The sequence below is a fragment of the Apteryx rowi genome, unplaced genomic scaffold (genome assembly GCF_003343035.1).
Source record: "Apteryx rowi isolate R43461 unplaced genomic scaffold, aptRow1 scaffold_446, whole genome shotgun sequence".
Classification (NCBI taxonomy): domain Eukaryota; kingdom Metazoa; phylum Chordata; class Aves; order Apterygiformes; family Apterygidae; genus Apteryx; species Apteryx rowi.
This window is the reverse complement of record NW_020450701.1, coordinates 476,999-492,299: the sequence shown is the minus strand read 5'-3', so window position 1 is coordinate 492,299 and position 15,301 is coordinate 476,999. Positions and strand designations below refer to the sequence as shown.

The 15,301-nt window shown below is 35.7% G+C and overlaps 1 protein-coding gene across 13 annotated transcripts in view; it reads right to left on the bottom strand.

Annotated features, from left to right (window-relative positions):
• CSPP1 (centrosome and spindle pole associated protein 1) overlaps nt 1–15,301 on the bottom strand; it is a 66,258-nt gene that overhangs the window by 23,170 nt on the left and 27,787 nt on the right. For 11 of the 13 annotated variants that reach the window (XM_026077032.1, XM_026077034.1, XM_026077039.1 and 8 more), the window contains 8 exons: nt 13,677–13,770; nt 12,617–12,674; nt 9,518–9,690; nt 8,545–8,663; nt 7,512–7,590; nt 7,115–7,235; nt 5,218–5,365; nt 2,083–2,235 (listed from right to left, as the gene is read on the bottom strand). In XM_026077032.1, coding sequence (XP_025932817.1) covers nt 2,083–2,235; nt 5,218–5,365; nt 7,115–7,235; nt 7,512–7,590; nt 8,545–8,663; nt 9,518–9,690; nt 12,617–12,674; nt 13,677–13,770 — 945 coding nt within the window. The remainder of the gene's footprint in view (nt 1–2,082; nt 2,236–5,217; nt 5,366–7,114; nt 7,236–7,511; nt 7,591–8,544; nt 8,664–9,517; nt 9,691–12,616; nt 12,675–13,676; nt 13,771–15,301) is intronic. The other 2 variants (XM_026077037.1, XM_026077040.1) reach the window with 1 other exon arrangement.

Below are 15,301 nucleotides of genomic sequence, written 5' to 3'. Positions count from 1 at the left end.
AAAAAAAAAAAAAAAGTAGCATCTACAAAATTTACCTCTAAGTTAATTACAATAGTTACGTTTTTACATTTCATAATTTTATTTCTTGCATTTACTCATACTTAGCACATGTAGTTCTGTTCCTTAGAATTTATTCAATCTTTAAAAACAGACTATTTATCTTTTTTGCACCCTTATGGAATAAACATTTAGGTAAAACAGCAATGGATGCTACAAAAAATAAAACAAAGATGGTAAATAAAATTCAAGGGACTTCAGAAAATTCAGTTTTGCTAGCAGAAGGTGCATTCTACACCATGAAGTTTGAAGTGTCAGGTCTCTTTCAGCTCAGCTACCTTATCTACCATATTGGAAGCAACATCAATAGCGAGAGGTTGCCAAGTTATTCTCAGCCCTGAGTCAGGAATCCATCATAACCATACAGTCCCAAAAGCTCTAGAAAGGAGGAATAACTCAGATACCATTCAGAAAAGCTTTTGCAAAATAGGATTGCTACAGGAAGCGGAGGAAAAATGAAGCAAGTATAAGAGAAGGAGAGAAAGTTGTGCTGACTTTTCACCCGACATAGCATGTTCCTCATTCACGTCAAGTTTACACATCTTTGAGGCACTATTCGTTGGGGAAATTCTTATTTTCAAAAATTTGAAATGAATATAGCCATAGCTGTTCTCATGTTCCCCCTTTACTTTTCCATTATGGTGGCTTAAGACCAAAGTCAGATGTAAGCAGAAATAACATCCCCACTTAACTCCCATGGGAACGCACATTCTTACTGCTACAACCTAGCCTTAAGAGTACGTGCTGCCTAAGCTTAAATAACCTGGTACACATTGAGGTTGATATTCTTCTTCTTTATATGGAATCACAGTTTAAATGCTTTCAAAATATAACTAAATTTACATGTGCCTCTTTCAGGATGTATTTATTTCATACACGATATAAACCACACAGGAAGTCAGAATGAAGCTTATATACCATTTAAAAAGCATGGACAAGATAGACAAGTTACTATGGAATATGTCCAGGTGTGAACTTTTTGTGTATCAGCTACTCTCCTGCAAATTTCTCTTTAAGGGGAAGGAAAAAGGAATTAAAAAATAACAACCTGCACCAGGCCACTTAACTGTCCGACTATTCAGTTAGAAGGTTCAAGACTGATTCACATCTCTGGTCTGAACCAATCTCTAACTCCTGACCCCAAAATGAGTGCTCCAGCCAGGGAACTCGTTGCTATTCTGCATTTTTGCTTTATCAGTTTTGCTTGTTTCACTTCCTACTAAATGGTTAAATTTACAGTACACTAGGGAGAAAGAGCGGGGGGACAAAAGAAAATTGATTCTACAGTCAGGACACTGAGTTGCAATCCTGTGAAGTCCAGGTCCATGCTCCAATGACCACCTAATTCTTTACACAGAAGTTCTGCCAGGAGAAAGAGAGGCAGCATCTAAACCAACTTGAGGAGACCACCACAGATCCTGACCCTTGCCCAGCCAAGACTGGGGACACATCTGGACCTCTCTTATTTGGATATTTCATGCATATGAAGAGAGAGAAAGATGCATTCTTTTTTAAATAGGAAAAAGAAAAAACAATAAATTCTGAGAAGCTGGAGGCAGTGCACAGGGCTGCACATGTACCTAATTTATGTGTTGGGGTTTTTTTGAACTTGTTAACCTCAATACTGTACCAATTTCATCTTAATTTATAACATCTTCCATCTGCAGACTTTCCTCCTTTTATTCCATCTTCTCTCCTATTATACAGTTGTATTTCACTGTTTCATTTCAAAGTAAAACACATACGTAAGAAGATTTGATTAGTTAACACTGAATCTGGAAAACTGATGTACTGATCCTGACTGGTACTAAAACAATTATCATTACTGAAGAAACAAATAGGAAAATACATTTTCAGAGCACACAATGACGACAATGAAAAACTTTGGGAAAGAATCACAATACTGACTCACACAAGTGAAAGGCACTAGCACTATCAGACGACTACAGGAAAGAAGTAAAGACACAAGAGAATTTTGATCACTTGAACCTATAAATAGAGCTATAATAGAGTATTCTTAAAAACCTGCTATTTTATTTGTAGATGCTTCTGCGTTCTCAGGTCTTGGGGAGGCCAAACTTAGGTCAACAGATACAATAGCCCTTTTATCTTCATATAGTCTTGCCTCTGGATTATGATATGCATCTTCATTCTGCTTGTGCATCATATTCAAGTCAGCTAAAGGAAAGGGGAAATAACTGTTTACAATATTTTATTCCCACAAAAGGCATGTTCACCATAGATTCTCAAAGTACAGGGATGTTTCAGCAGACTCCATTTTTTCCAGACACACCAACTATGGGAACAAAAAGTTTAGGCAAAACCAATAATATATAAGCTATAGGTGAAATGTTAGTTATCAAGAATTCACAGATTAAAATGTAATTGCTTATATATTTACTTTGTGTTTCTTTTGTCAGATATGATTCTTCACAGCAAAAACAACCCCTAGAAAATGCTATGAAAACAAAGGATAAAGAGCTCAAAGACTAAAAAGACTAACAAGTCTGTGATGACATATATGTGTTTAGAAACTACACCTTCTTCTATTTGCTTAAAGTTGTAAAACATGAGTTTAGCACTACATCTTAAGTACTGAATTTATATTCCATTTCATTTCTATTAATGGCGATGACCACAATAAACCATTAATGTGTTTTTTGGTTTTCATGTCTTCAGTAGTAATCCAGGTGTGGATTTCATTATGTAAGCAAAACAATGTCATTTAAAATTTTCACCAAAATTTGCATTGAACATATTAGTTAGCATAAAAATCCTGATCAAAGTTATTAATGTCAGCTAATCTTGAAATGTTCACCACACTACATCTAAAAATCACCCCCCCCCAAAAATACACCCCACAGAGTTTTTGGATTATCATCTTAAACAGTGTTTCTGATAATTATAAATTACTGTAGTTATTTAAACACACATTCCAAGAACTTTAAATTATATTCTTCTCTGTAAAGAAGCCATTGCATATACCAGACTCCCTAAAGTATCTATACAGATGTTTTTCAATAGGATAAAAAGACAAATTGCACTGCGTAACATACAGACACGGCAGAAACGGCATGTTACATGCTTGATGACATTTGACCCATAGCTTATTCACCAAGTTGTTAAACTATGGTGGAAAAAATAACTTTAAATGTGTAATAGAGGAAAGCAGGCTAAGAAATTTCTCTCTCTTGGTTTCTCTTTTACAGACAGACATAGGCTTCTCAGGAGGAGGAAATAAAGCACAAGCCAATTGAAGTTACCCACATCTTCCTCTGAGCCATCCACCCACACCATACCAATGGCTTGGAGAAAGCAGTGTAACCAACCCAGACACTTAAATGAAGTGCTTAAAGTTAGGCAATGTGAGCACCTCTATGCCCTCTGGGAGCCTAAAGGCAAGATTCTAAATTTCTTATCTGGCCACACAATTAAAAAAAAAAAAAAAAAAACTTTATCTTTTTTTCCCCTCAAAGTACATCATGAATTTAGCAATAGGCCATTCAGATATCGTCAGTACTCTAAAACTAAATATTTATATGCACAAACTGTGATCCAGCAAGTTTTCCATACTTTCAAAGTTCTCGTATTTTATCATCAAAGCACATATTTGAAATTAAAAACCTAATCATAATATTAATTAATACATAATATTCTAATAATATTAAATTCAATTGGCTTCACATTAGAAATTAATAGCTATAACGTTATAAATTCTCTTTCACTTTAAAATTTATCACTTTTATTTGTTTTGGACTATAACTATTAATGCTCCTACTAGTGCAATTTGGCTTGCCACCAGATTACCCATTTCACTTCCATTATTCTGTAGATTAATTGGAAGTATTCAAATTCACTGGGGATAGGAGGAGGAACAGAAGTTCCAAGTCCGTTTGACTCACGGTTTTAACATGCTCTGAAAACAGTTATCCTCTTGGATAACACAGAATCATGAAGGAGGACAAACACACAATGCTGGAATTAGAGTCATCTGATGAAAAGTGCTGCCTTGCTTTAAAATTCACGCACAGAAAGTCTGCGTCAAGCCTGTATATCACTTCAGCTCTCAAACAAATCCATCAGTTGTCGAGCCAGTACAGCTCCTTGAATGAGAAGGTGCTAAAGGCAAGAATGAAGAGGGCTGGAACAGGCCAGCAAGAGATAATTACTGGCCTAGTGTGACGCAATATAAACCCTCAAGTCTGGGGAATCAAAAATGAGCATGAAATGAAGCAACCACCATTAAGGGCATTTCCAAAACAGTTTTGTAGACTGTGTGGGATAGAGAGCATATACAGTTCAACAAAGAGAACCTTTGGCACCAGAATGAATTTAATGTTAATAATTTTATTTTGAGATAACTAATCTAATTGTACCTATTGAATACTGTTTTATTTTACAAAAAAATATTGCTGCAGGGTTTTCTATAGCAACAGAAACTGTACCTCTTCCAATAAGTAGAGATTTGCCTAATGTAAGGACCAAGTTCAGGAGCCAGAATCAGGAAGATTAAAATCAAATTACGTCTACCACTGATTTATTAGAAGGTTTGATAAATCACTTGCCTGGATTACAGCTATCCCCGAGCTCATTATCCCCTCTTGTACAAAAACAGCACTTGAAAAAACAAAAAGCCTTAGAAATCATTACTGCTGACCGACTGCTATTTATGTGGCCATCTACCAGCAGTGTTGCTTGGTGAAATTTAAATATATCACTCAGTTTTATGTATTTGTCCAAACACATTCCCATTTTCCATGTCACAAATAAGCCAAGACATGACTTTTCAAAAAAAAAAAAAAAATCCAGTAAAATGTTTAAATAAAGTCCTCACAACAGAAGTCTAGCACATTTGTATTGCAGACAATTGACAGCTTGCTTTCTCTCTTCTCCCTTTACTGTTGTTTCCTGTCTTCACTGATAATTGACATATCTAAAGCTCCTCATATGGTTCAGACTGTACCATGCAAATGATTCCACTAAAATCAAAGTAATTACTCACTTAAACATTGATACAGTGAACCTCCTTGAACCTACTTCTATTTGCCAATAAAGTGCTATCAGTGTTACAATACAGAGAATAATATGTCTAAATAGTGCTTTACCAGAGTAAGAAAACATCATTCTTAAAAAGACAACCTGTAATTTTGGCAAACATACTTATCAGATTTCCTTTTGCATCTCTGAGAGGAGCGCCACCACCACTTTTTCCCCAGGGATTGTAATTCCTCATTTCAGCTTCTAACTTGGCTTCATAGCGTTCCTTTTCCTCTCTCTCTTGCCTGCGTCGTTCCTCTCTCTCTCTTATCTAAAAGCAAACAAAAAGTCAGTCACAGAGAAACATACAGATACACACTATAAGACTTCCAAGTTGCAGAAATATTCACATTTGACACTCGCAGTAGAACAAAAGTCCCAAATCCTTGGATTTTGTGATACAGAAATTTATAACGGCTGAAAATTAAACAAGCAAAATTTCACAGAATTCCAGTATTTGCTTTTCTCAATCTGTTATGTTTTCATTTACCAAACTTTACATTAGGGATGACTAGAGATAAAGACTTATCAGTAACTGTCCTAACAGAATGCTTTATAATTCTACAACCATTTCCGCAGTAATACAAGACAACGTTCGCAAATAATGTACAACTGTTTCCATGGTTTGTTCATATTTCTCTTCAAAATTAGCTTAAAATTATTTAATTAAGTCTCCTAATAAATCCAGGCAGCATTTATAAATGGAACAACTGTTAGAAAAAGCCCAACTTCTGTCCAATGCTTTTAAAACATTGTCTAATATTTTTGTAGATGAAATATGTTAATGTAGTAAGTATGCATGTTCCTTCTGTGCATCAGATAATAAAGGCTTCTCTTTATCAGGTAGCCAGATGATTTTATAAAGATGCAATGAGCCAACACAAAGACCCATCTAGCCATGTAGAATGTTTCAAAAAATGGTCAGTCATGTTTGTCTATAGGAAAAAAAAGGAGGGGAAGGGGCAAATAGAATATATTCTGTCAGCTCTCAGTGATAAGCAGCATAATGACTTTGAAAGACTACATCAGAAGTTGTGCCAGGCTTATTAGACCTTTACGTCCATTTGTGGAGTCCCTCACAAGATAAGATGGAATTTATTTCTTAAGACTATAGGGAGAAAAAGTCTTCAGCAAAGCATAAGGACAAGTATCAAACATTATTCCTAAATGATTATTTTATTCTTAAATCGGACTTGATTGACAGGCTCTCCTTTATCACTGTACACAGTCATAGCTAGAATTAGAACATTTTTATGGAAATTATTTACCTCCTCTGAAGAACTACATAAAGAAGAGTGAGAAAGGAAAATGTTAGTGCCAATGTACTGGGTTCTAGCAAGATCGCTCTGAAATACTCTGTACAGTCTTGGCCAGACATGTTCTAAAAAAATAGAAATTCCAACAGGTGCAGCAGCAAAAGGCCACTAAAATGAAGAGGCGACTAGAAAGCCTAATGGATGACAGGCAGCTATAGAAACCTGTTTATTCTACCAAAAAGGAAGCTGAACAAAGATAAGACTGCCACCTACAAACACATTAGAGCTAAACATTAGGGAGGCCTTTAAACTCCTGTCCAAATGAGCATGAAGAAATTACTGAAATTAGAGTCTTCCTAATTATTAGAGCAGTCATGCTCTAAAGCAATCTTTCAACAAGGATATCAGAGCAAAACAAGTCATTGCTTTTAAGATGCAGTTTCTTCTTATGTTCACGACAGGAATTATATATAATATTATATTATATAAATGCCTGGAACCAATCTAACTGTTTGCTGTCAGTCCTAACCTTCTCTGTGTCTCTGACAAAAAGTGAAGAGCTTACTGTTCACCTAAAGAGCTAAAGTGGGCTTGAGGAGGGTCAGATGAATGGGAGGGAGGAAGGGAGGAAGGAACAGAGAGCTGCTAAGAAAAGTTTTTAACTGTAAGTTAAGTATAAATATGTTTGAAAGAGTACTACAGTTACAACCACTGTATATTCAAAAGAAAAAGAAGAAAATGGCAGTGGCTTTATCACTCAGTACCTGCTGTTGCAGTTCTTGTTGGTAAGATAACATTGCCTCTTTGGAAGGCTTTGTTTTTTCTTCAGAAACTACTCCTACGCTTCTTTGTCTATCTGCTGTATTCCTCTGTCCGGTGTTACTTCTGAAATAAAAGCACACACATATAAAAGAAAAACATCACAGGGTCCAAAGGGGGGGGGGGGGGAATCCCTGTCTGAAATACGCAAGAACTGTTGTTGCTTTCCCACAGCCTGGCAGTTTATCATCTCAAATATTTTCATATTATAGTTTAGGCAGGAATGCTTGATTAGAAGTTTGAAGAGCTGTCTTTAACACACTTTACTTCAAAGGCCTATCCCTTGTTAGAAAACTACTCCCAACATGAAATGCATATAAGATGAATACAAATAATACTTACAGGGATTGCTCTGCTGGGGCTTGGCTTGAAGGAACATCCAGATTAGGTGTGGGTTGCATTCCCATCATAGCTGTGCCATCTACACAGTAAAGACAGCTATTTTAAATTTGAGATGCTCAAAAATAAACAATTGCCATTACTTAAAAGAACACAGCTCACTGCTCAAACTCTGACTGCAGGATCAGTCAGAAAAGGACTCTAGACTTCTACAACGTTAAATGTAGCTACGCTTAATGCCCCCGAAAGCAAGAAACAACACCAAGACACAACTCCATCTCTTACTTTTAAAATTAAACCCTTTAAAATAATAAATTTAATTAAAACCTGTAAAAATTTACACATATCTTCATTAAGACACTCTACAGTGAACTAACATAAGAAATAACTAACTAAATGTACCATTTGTCCTCATGCTTTCCAAAAGCCGCCTCTGTTGTGAGAAGAGCCATACTGTCCAATTTATTTTAACTTTTCTATGAGTGTACCACAACAACATGTTTTACCTTAAAAGCAAAAAAACACCCAAAAATCTAACACATGCAAATCATAGTAGTTTGACTTGCTAAATCCTCATGGAGCAGTCACAGGGTAGATAAAAATAGGAGTTTTTAAAATAAAAAGTTGGATTATTTCATACATTTTCTTTAAAAATATTTAAATTTATATTTGAAATTGTAACACAGCCTAAACATATAAAAAATTATGAAATAATTTAAGTAATTTTAGAAAATGTTTTTATTACTGAATCTGTAATAATGGGAGAAGTAATGGTTAAGTACCTGAGACCAGAGTCTTTTCAAGTGATTAACAACATTTCTGGAAGCCATTGCCTCTTTTCCAGTTGCAGAAAACTGCTTCATTCAGAAACAACACTGGGGGGAAAAAAACTGCTTTTCCTTCTTTCATTCAGTACACAACTGAAAATTGGGTATAAGTAGCTGTTACTAGTTCTAAATTATTCATAATTTAATTAGATTAAAAACATTTATCTGAATCACACTAATCATTAACCCACCTAAAATCATCAACTTACAATATGCAAGATTGGGATCCAAAGGATTCCTAGCCCCATAAAAGTAATATGCATCATCATAAGGCGTTCTGTAGTTGTCCGTCAAAGCCAGTGGTGGAGGCGGTGGCATAACTGCAAGCCTTAAAGGAAAAAGAAACATGGTTTGTTTTATTGTACAACTGAAGAGAAACATCAACACAAGTAAAAAGAAAAAAAATTACTATGGGAAAAAAAAATCTAGACGTAGCTCAATCTAAGACTTTTCATAAGTGTCATGCAGGAACAAGATATAGTAAGCCACAGTAAGAAGTTAACCTTCCCTTAGAAAGTACACGATCCTATGCTATTCCAGAAATCTTAAAGAGCATAAAGCAAGAACACCTTCTCTGACTGGTTCAGTTAGTAATACTCACAGGTTACATCTGTAACAGCAAATAAAACATGCCAGGGATTGCTCTCTGGTCAAGGGACAAGTAGCATAGCACAGCCTGCGTCCACACGGCTAAGGCTCTTGGTCTCTTCCAAAACTGTGTAATCTCATCCACAATGTCTAGCGGAAACTGTCATTGCCTACACTAAACTCCTGAACTTAGCCCAGGCAGTGTCTGGGAGAGCACTCACTGGAATCGGCCAAAAATCACACCATGCCAGGTAGTTGAGGATCACAGACATAGCACAGATACTATTCCGATAGTACAACTCAGTTATTTTGCACAAACAACCACTTAGAGAGAGCCATATCTGCAGATAAACCAGCCTCCCAAGATTTTTCCAAAATATAATACACTGCAAAGAAATAGGCATAAAAAGTTTATTTAGGGGCACTAGATAATATTTTGACAATTTATAAAAAATGTTTTTAAAAATATTTATTTCTATCCTGAGTTAGTTCCTGGGAGAAGGATGCACAGCACCATTGAGCTCTACCTTTCTATGTAGTAATAGTGTGCTTAACACTGAGCTTAATAGGCAAAAGAATGTGATGGTGAAGCACCTGGGAGCCACTATTTCACCAAGGGTGCTAGATAGACCTCTCTGAAAGTCTTCATTCATTGGTGAGATTGAAGGGATGTGCACAGCAGTTTGGAAAGCCACACCAGGCCTTTCGGGTGGTGCTTTCTCTTCAGAAGCTCTTGCCGTCAAGCCAAACTGCTTCAACCTATTTGGCTGAAGGAAAAAAAAAAAAAGTGCAGTTACCTTCTTATTTCTATGAAATATTTTGAACCTCCATTTAGTTTGCGTTAAACACTTCACTGCTTCCCAACTGGCTGTTCAAATTAAAAAATTTAGCATATTTATCGCGGACTAACAAAAACCAACCACTAGGGCAAGTTTCGGTAAGTATATTATTCTAGTTTTTAATCCAAAAAAAAAACCAAAAAAACAAAAACAACGTATTTTCATCGTTGGTCTGTAGTACAGGTATCTAAAGCTGCCAGTTTCCTACAGTGACAGTATTCTCATATTGTGTGTAGGAAAAGTTTCTGAAATAAAACCCCCTGCTAAAACTAAACTAGCTCATATTCAGTAAAAATAAGCATACACACAATGAGACTTTTTCCAATAAACATTTTCTTATGATACTGTTACTACACTTGTTAGGTCCTTCTGATTTTATTAGATTTTTCACCCATGACAATTATAGATTTTTTTTTCTTTAATGAAAGCATCAAATGTTTATTGATAACTGGCAGCCTCAGAAGAAGATCAAAGGCAACATGCAAGTAATGCAAAGGCATGCAAGCCAGGAGAGTTCCGAAACTGAATTATCACATCCAGAAAGCCCTTACACCAACTGCTATGCATAAATATTTTCATGTTCGTTCAAATGAGCTAATATAATAAAAAACAAAAAACATACATTTTTAAAGTAAAAATGGATTTTCTTTCTGAATCTACTGATCTTAACATGGTAGTGCTTCTATTAACATGCAGAGACAGTAATACCAGCACCAGCAAAATATTAGATCTCTAACAGCAAATTATGTCCCCTACATTATGAAAGTATTTCAGCAAAATGTTAAAAGTTTACCTCCTCATCACTTAGCTGCAAGACAGTATATACAAGGAAGTTAGTACTCACCAACCATGAACTACAGAATTAAGATAAAAATTCTCAAAACCTACTAGACATGTATGTTTACAACATTTAACTCCAAGCTTATAAGTTTGAATACAGAATTTGCTAACAGATATGAGCTATAACAATCTCAAATTATAAAGCAGCCTACATACTTTTTTGCTTGTATTTTCAATTCCAGTAACTTGAACAGGAGAACGTTTAAGCTTGTCAGTAAGAAAGGCTACTTTAATGTGAACTGTTCCCAAAGTGCTCTAGATTTTAGCTCTACAGCTAGTTTAAGATGCACCTACGGTACAGTCGGTTTAACCTGGGGATTGCTTTTTTAAACAAGCAGTATAGATGAAGAGTCTGCTTTTATAGACTCTTAATCAGACATTTCTATTTAATCAGCCTGTAATTAATCACAAGATCTTCCTAATTAGAATCTCTCCCCAAGAACCAATTTAAATTTAACAGTGACTGCTGCTTAATAGATGTAGCAATTCTACATAATTGAAAGCTTTTGGTTAAATTAATGGTTTTAAAACATTATACATGTCCTGGAATTGCTCTGGTTGTTCATTCAACAAGCACTATTCAGTCTCTCTGAGTGAGATGCATACACAATATGGAGTGCTTCACCACAGCATACTTCTGGCTATTCAGGTTTGATTAGACAGGATCGGTTACATGAACTTAGAGCCTGCTGTGGCCAAAAGAGTGGGCATCCTCTGCTTAGTTTCTCTTCTTTCCTGCCCTGCTCCCAGATAGACACTCCAGCCCTCTCTCCTTCACCATCTGAATCCTGAATTAGCCAATTCACCTTTCTAAGCCAGCTATGGCAGCAAGAGGCCTGGATCATTGCCAGCTCACTGAGCTGAATTAGTTCACTAAAGGGATCAAACAAGCATCACAGACAGAAGTAGAGAGGACAGGAACATGTAGCTAAACCAGGTGTAGGTGATCTCACTCCCTACTCAGGAGCGATAATTTTGGTTCTGCTCAGTTATTTATCTACATGCGCCCTCGGTCTCCTGCCTCAGATGTTCACTGCAGTGTTGACAGTATGTCAACAGCAATTCATTCATCTTCATTTTCTAGAAAATGAGAACTCCCTTCATGTCTGCTGAACTCTCCAGAAATGGCACAAGTGTCTATGTCTTAGCCTCCTCAAAAAACAGCACTATTTATCATTTAAACTGGCAACCAGATTTGCTTGAGAAAGCCCTCTATCCTGCGTGTCCAACAGCACATCTCCACTGCTCCTGGAAGCATTGGCTTTGGGCATTTATCAAACACACACATGCAAATCATACTAGTTACGTGACAATCAGTCTGCTACTAATATCACCGGTACAGATAATCTACTCCTTCTAGATATGTGAAAATCAAACTTCTTATTAGTAGGATAACCATCTTACTGAGAAAGTGCAGACAGTAGTAACTCTGCATTCACTCTTATAAGTAATACAGCATTAAAGATCTTGCTCTTTACAAAATTGCATACAAATGCTTGTAATCCTAAACACTGCATTTGATAGCCAAAAAAAAAAAAAAAAAAGATTACGAAGTTGAAATAAAAATTGTCACTGTAAACTGATTCAGCTGCAAAACAACTGGGTTTTGGGAAGGGGGAGGGGGCAGTTTGTTTGTTTGTTTGTTAACTGAAAAGAGCAAATTAGGCACACGGTAAAGACAGTCAGCAGCATACTTTACATTTCCACAGGAAGATTACGAATGGTTGCATATACAAGCTACCACTGGACACTAAATATCTTTTCCATCACCTACGCTGCTTGTACCAAATTTTCACTTGGTAACATCAAATGTTGGAAAACTTCCATTAAACTATTTTCTTCTTAAGCTGAAAGAAGGTGTAATGAGTAACGGCCTTATCCTTGACTTTAAATATTTTATACTAATGCCATATTAGAAAAAAGACATACATTTATCATGCTATCAGTAGCCACAATGTACATGTAATAAAAAAAAGTCTGTATACATAAAAAAGAGAAAATCCAAGTTCCTCACCTTCTTTTCTGGGTCTAGTGCTCCAGAAGCGGCAACTGAGAGTTCAAGTTCCTTTTCACTGTTTTTTTTTGTTTTAAGAAAAGAAAATTAAAAAGATCAAACCAGAGAGAAGTAACAACTACACTCATTCTTTTAAAGCACAGACTCCACAAATGTGTGGGTAACATAGCCCTGAAAACCCAGAGCAACACAAGACCATTCTTCAGCTTGACTCCCGCTGGAGTCAGGGAAGAGCACTGTATGTTCTTTGTAAATAAAGAGAACTCCCCCAGAAGTATCTATCATCTATTCCACTTAATAAAAATCCAACTGCCAAAAAGGTCGAATCATACATTGCTTTTTTACTGCAACCTTTCAGCACATTTGATAAAAATTGATCTTTATTCACATTACAAATTGATCTTCGTTCACGTTACAGTAAGAAGTTTCTTATAAGCATATTCAAACAAGTGATTCAAAACTCCAGCAGTAAGTACTATACTGTAATTTCAGGTCTCAGGTTTGTTGGGCATGTACAGATTTTAATCACATTGTCAAGTTACTTCTTTTTAATTAATCCTTTCATTAATATCACTGTGCTTGCATGTATCCAGACCATCATTCAGCAACCAGATACTAACAGGCAAGCAAGAAGTTTATATTTAATTATTTTGCATAGTCAGATGGACAAGTTCTTTGAAAGTGAAAGATCACATCCTAAATGGGAAGGTAAAGAAAGATTCATTTTCAACTCTGCAAAATAATCAGACACTCCCCTCACCCTTCTCCCCTCCTCCCTCCAAAAAGTAGACGCTTTTGTATCTTTAAGAAACTGAAAAAAATCACTTTTAAAAATAAGAAATTCTAGCTTTGCCTTTGTTCCACTGAAAGCTGGTGAATTTGTTTCTTAAAAACTAAAGATCTCATCCAAATGAGTTTAATTAGACATGACATTACCTTTAGTAAAATAGTAGCTAGAATTCCTTATTTGTGAAAATTATTCTTAACACATTCAGAGAAATTCATGAAATTTCTTTCAATTTCAGCAGTTATCTTTTTAAATATAGTAATTTTCCACTACCGTCTTTTATTTCTCTGTTGCTCAGCCATCTGTTCAATTAGTTCTTTTCTGTATTTCTCTTTTTTCCTTTGGAGAAGTTCTCGGTCCTGACCACCTAAAGGAGATTAGTATACACTAGCATAAACACTCCACAAAATACATACAAAAGGTACTCGATGAAAGCGTCTTATTTCGATCAAGTCAAAATATGAAACGCAGCAGAGTATATAGTTTGGGAATGTGGATAAGAGCACTGTATTTTTACTGATTAAAAAAATCTACTTTTAATATACAAATTTATTTGGGGTATGACCATCAGAACTACTATAACTTTCATTACTATTTTTAATTTACCATTTCTAAATGGTCAAGAAGTTAAAAGCTTCAAAACACTGCAATACTGATACAATAACTCAAAACATAGTTACTTAAATTTTATATTTGATTTTTTCCAACGCTGAACTAAAAAATAGATGATAGCACTCAAATATTACAAAGCACTGCTCTGGATAAAAACGAAATTTAAAACTGAAGACAGTCAAACTACAGGGATGAAAGCAATTGATCCACTTTCAAGATGGTTTCCACAGCTACTAAGAATTAGAGATGTACTGGAAGATATGTACATGCAAAAGGAAACAGTGACAACAGCACCTAACATGGATTTTAAGGAACCCCAAAACTTCCAACCTTTGGCAATCCCTCCCATCATCTCATTCTGGAAATAAAGATCTCGGAGTGAGATTGCAGGGAGGAGAAGAAAAAAAAATAATAATTAAAAAAACATTTTCTATAAAGCATGGCCATCAGACACAATAGACCCCTAACACATTTCCATACACAAAGTCACTGTGGATCTCCAGTGAAGTAAACCTGACCAAGAAAGTGGAAGAGGCTGGAAAGACAAAGAACGAACCACGATTTACGGCTGAGTGAATTTTTTTTTATTCAACTATCATGCTATCATGCATAACGCGACCAAAACATACAGGATGACCTTGCAGCTTGTGATTTATTTATTTATTTATTTATTGGGGGGGGGGAGGGGTCCAAAATCACCACTCATTTCCAAAAATTTTGAGTGGTAATATACTTAGTCTTTATACAATGGAGTTAACAATATTCCTCTCCTAACGAGAAATTTGTGAAGACAAATGCATAACTTTGTGTACTCAAGTTACTATAGCAAGATCGCTGCAAACAGACCAGAGAGGCTGACAAACAATTAGAACACCAGTGTTTTAATGTTGCCTTTCAAATCTTCAGAAAAATTGTCCTGCCTTATATAGCACTGAAGATCATTTTGATTCATATGTAAAACTAAATTATTCTGACAATTTGTTTTTCAATTTTCCACCAATTCAAGTCTAGCTTAACTTTAGAGGCTAGCTTAACTTCAGTAGACCTGAAGATCTACTACAGTTCTTTTATTAATTTTCTTATAGTTTTCTGAATTTAGGCAGGAATGCTGTTTTTCATCAAGTGAAACACAGTATTTCTCTCTATTATGCTCCACAGTATTCCCTGCAAAATCTTGTGGCCGCGTTTAAGTGATAAGAGATGATCAGAATCTCTGTTCTTAGACACAGTTGTGAACACTACCATTTCCCATATTTTTACAATAAAAATTCAAGCACTGAGTTGCA